This window comes from Myiozetetes cayanensis, unplaced genomic scaffold (genome assembly GCF_022539395.1).
Source record: "Myiozetetes cayanensis isolate MyiCay16 unplaced genomic scaffold, myiCay2020 scf10, whole genome shotgun sequence".
Classification (NCBI taxonomy): domain Eukaryota; kingdom Metazoa; phylum Chordata; class Aves; order Passeriformes; family Tyrannidae; genus Myiozetetes; species Myiozetetes cayanensis.
In genome coordinates, this window is record NW_026086605.1 from 36,260,902 (window position 1) to 36,263,830 (window position 2,929).

At 66.2% G+C, this 2,929-nt stretch overlaps 1 protein-coding gene across 1 annotated transcript; it reads left to right on the top strand.

Moving 5' to 3' along the window:
* DKK1 (dickkopf WNT signaling pathway inhibitor 1) lies at positions 1 to 2,364 on the top strand. Its single transcript, XM_050340837.1, is given in 5 exon segments — positions 1 to 186; positions 939 to 1,008; positions 1,011 to 1,094; positions 1,196 to 1,306; positions 1,774 to 2,364. Coding segments are annotated over 5 exon segments (702 nt in total). The 3' UTR covers positions 2,025 to 2,364.
* The last annotated feature ends 565 nt before the right edge of the window (positions 2,365 to 2,929 follow it).

The window sequence follows — 2,929 nt, forward strand, 5'->3', positions numbered from 1 at the left end:
ATGCGCGGGCTGGTGGCGCTGCTGGCGGCGCTGAGCTGCGCGGCCCCGGCGGGGCGGGCGGCGGCTCCCGGGGGCGGCCTCAGCTCCAACGCCATCAAGGGACCCCCGGGGGGGGCCGAGGCCAGCGCCGCCCCCGCACCCCCCTTCGACGGCAGCAACAAGGCACCGCCGGCCGCCACCCGGCAGGTAGGAACGGGCATGGAGAGGGGGACACCGGGAATGGACGGGGGACACCGGGATGGATGGGGGACACACACTGGGGATGCATAGAGGGGACACTGCGGGTGGATTTGGGGCACACACCGACGGTGGAGAGAAAGGACACCGGGGATGGATGTGGAACACACAGCGAGGGTGGAGGGGATGCATCGGGGATGGAGTTGAGGGACGCATTTGGGACGGAGGGGAAGGACACACAGAGACTAGAGATGGAGTGGGGAGACACCGAGGATGGAGGGGACACCAAGGCCAGGGGGTGGAGAGCGGCTGTGCCCACCGGGGATGGAGGAAAAGGGACACGCATCGGGGATGGAGGCGACACCCAGGACGGGGGGAGACGCACCGGGAATGGAGATGGGGACACCGGGGATGGAGGGGAAGCACACACCGGGGATAGAAGAGCGAGACACAGTGGAGGTGGATGGAGGGGACTCACAGGGCGTGGTCACACACACACACACACACACACGCACCCACCGGGGAAGGAGTCGGGGGGACACCTCGGGGATGGAGGGGACACCAGGGACGGGGAAGGCGCACTTCGGGGTGGAGGCGGGAGAGGGGACACAGCGGGAATTGAGTAGGGACAACACCTTGGGCATGGAGGGGACGCACCGGGATGGAGCGGGGACACACAGGGTGCCGAGGAGGGGACACAGCCCGGGGACGGGAGTGTCGGCCCCGCTGACCCCCCTCCGCCTCTTCTGTGCCCCCCGCAGCCTTTCCCGTGCGCCGAGGACGAGGACTGCGGCCCCGAGGAGTTCTGCGGGGGGGCGGCCCGCGGCGGGGGGCTCCGCTGTGCCTCTCCTGCCGGAGGCGCCGCAAGCGCTGCCTGCGCGATGCCATGTGCTGCCCCGGCATGACCTGCAGCAACGGTGAGGGCCGGGGGCTGCGGGCTGGGGGCACTCTGCAGGTGGCCGCGGGAGGGGGTCGGGGTCCCACCCGTGGCTGACAGCCGCCCCACTGCCCCCCGCAGGTCTCTGCACCCCTCCGGAACCTCCCCACGGAGCCGCCGAGCTGGAGGAGCCCGGCACTGAGACTCTGCCCCGACGGACACCCGCTCCCGCCTGGATCCCCACGACCAAAGGTAAGGGGGCCGTGCTGCTGGGACCCCAAGGCCCCTGGGAGGTGCCCACCCTGCTCTCTCTCTTGGAATCAGTCCGGGACACCCACCCTGCCGCTCTGTTCCCTGTGGGATCAGTCTGGGATGCCCACCCTATCTTTCTGACACCCATGGAATCAGTCCGAGATGTCCACCCATCTCTGCTGTCACCCCTGGGATCAGACTGCGATGCCCAGCCTGCCCTGCTGTCCCTGTGGGACTGCTCTGGGATGCCCACCGTGAACCTCTGTGCCCCATGGGATCAGTCCAGGATGCCCACTCAGCCTCAGTGTCCCCTGCGGGATCAGTTCAGGATGCCCACCCCTGCCTGCTGTCCCCCTGGGATCAGTCTGGGATGCTCATCCCGCCCCACTGCCCCCCCTTGGAGGAGCCCAGGCTGCCCCCCCGCCCCGCTGTCCCTGTCCCCTCGCTGAGTGCCCTGTCCCCCGCAGGCGAGGAGGGCGATCTGTGCCTGCGCTCGTCGGACTGCGCGGCCGGGCTGTGCTGCGCCCGCCACTTCTGGTCCAAGATGTGCAAGCCGGTGCTGCGGGAGGGGCAGGTGTGTACCCGGCACCGGCGGAAAGGCTCCCACGGGCTGGAGATCTTCCAGCGCTGCCACTGTGCCGAGGGCCTGGCGTGTCGCCTGCAGCGGGAGCTCGGCCCCGGGGACACGTCCCGCCTGCACACCTGCCAGCGGCACTGACACGGACACACGGACACACGGACACACGGACACACGGACACACGGACACCGGCACGCAGCCCGGCCCCGCCGGGACAGACTCCGGCCCCGCCGGAGGGAAGGTTGTTTCTCAAGGGAACTACTTTAAAGCGACTTTCTTGCAGTACGTTACTGTGTTGTGAATACTGAGCTGGCACTTAGCGCTGTACAGAACGCCGGGACTGGCCGGGTTTTTTTTTCCCCGGGGGCGCTGCCTCGTGCTCTCCGAGGGACTGAGACTTTGTACACACTGGGTTTTTAATCCCGGCTCAAAGGGATGCCACCGTCTGTTTGCGAGCGAATAAACTCCTCTTTCAAACCAGCCTGAGCTGCCTCTGCGTGCCTGCCCCGCGTGTGGAGCCCTCCTGCGCCACGGGAGGGGGGGAAGTGTCCATTCCTGGGACACTTCGGATGGGGGGCGAGGGGGCTAATCAGAGCACCCCGTGGGGAAGGCTGGTTGGTGTCACTATTGATTCAGCTGCTTTTTAGGAAATATTTAGGCCACCGCTACCCTCTGGCCCCCAGAACAAGGATGGGCACTCTGTCCAGGGGTCCAGGGAGGGCAGGTGTCAGCAAAACACCCTCCTGCCCGATTTTGGAGGCAGGAGGGAGTGAAGGATCAGCAGAGGGGCTGTGCTGGGCCATCAGTGCTCCATCACAGCACTCTCTGCTCCATGCACAATAAAGGCTTATTTTTCCTTCACTTGGCAGTTTTTACTGTGGGCTTTCCCCCTTTTGGGCTGGCTTGGAGGGAGCGAAAGGCGGAAATACATTTTTTTGCCCCACCCCCACACAAGAACAGGACTCTGTGCACCCTCAGAAGCTTCCCGGGGCAGAACCTGGCCCTTTCCCAAATCCAGGAGGTTCAGCAGTGTGGAGAGATGAGC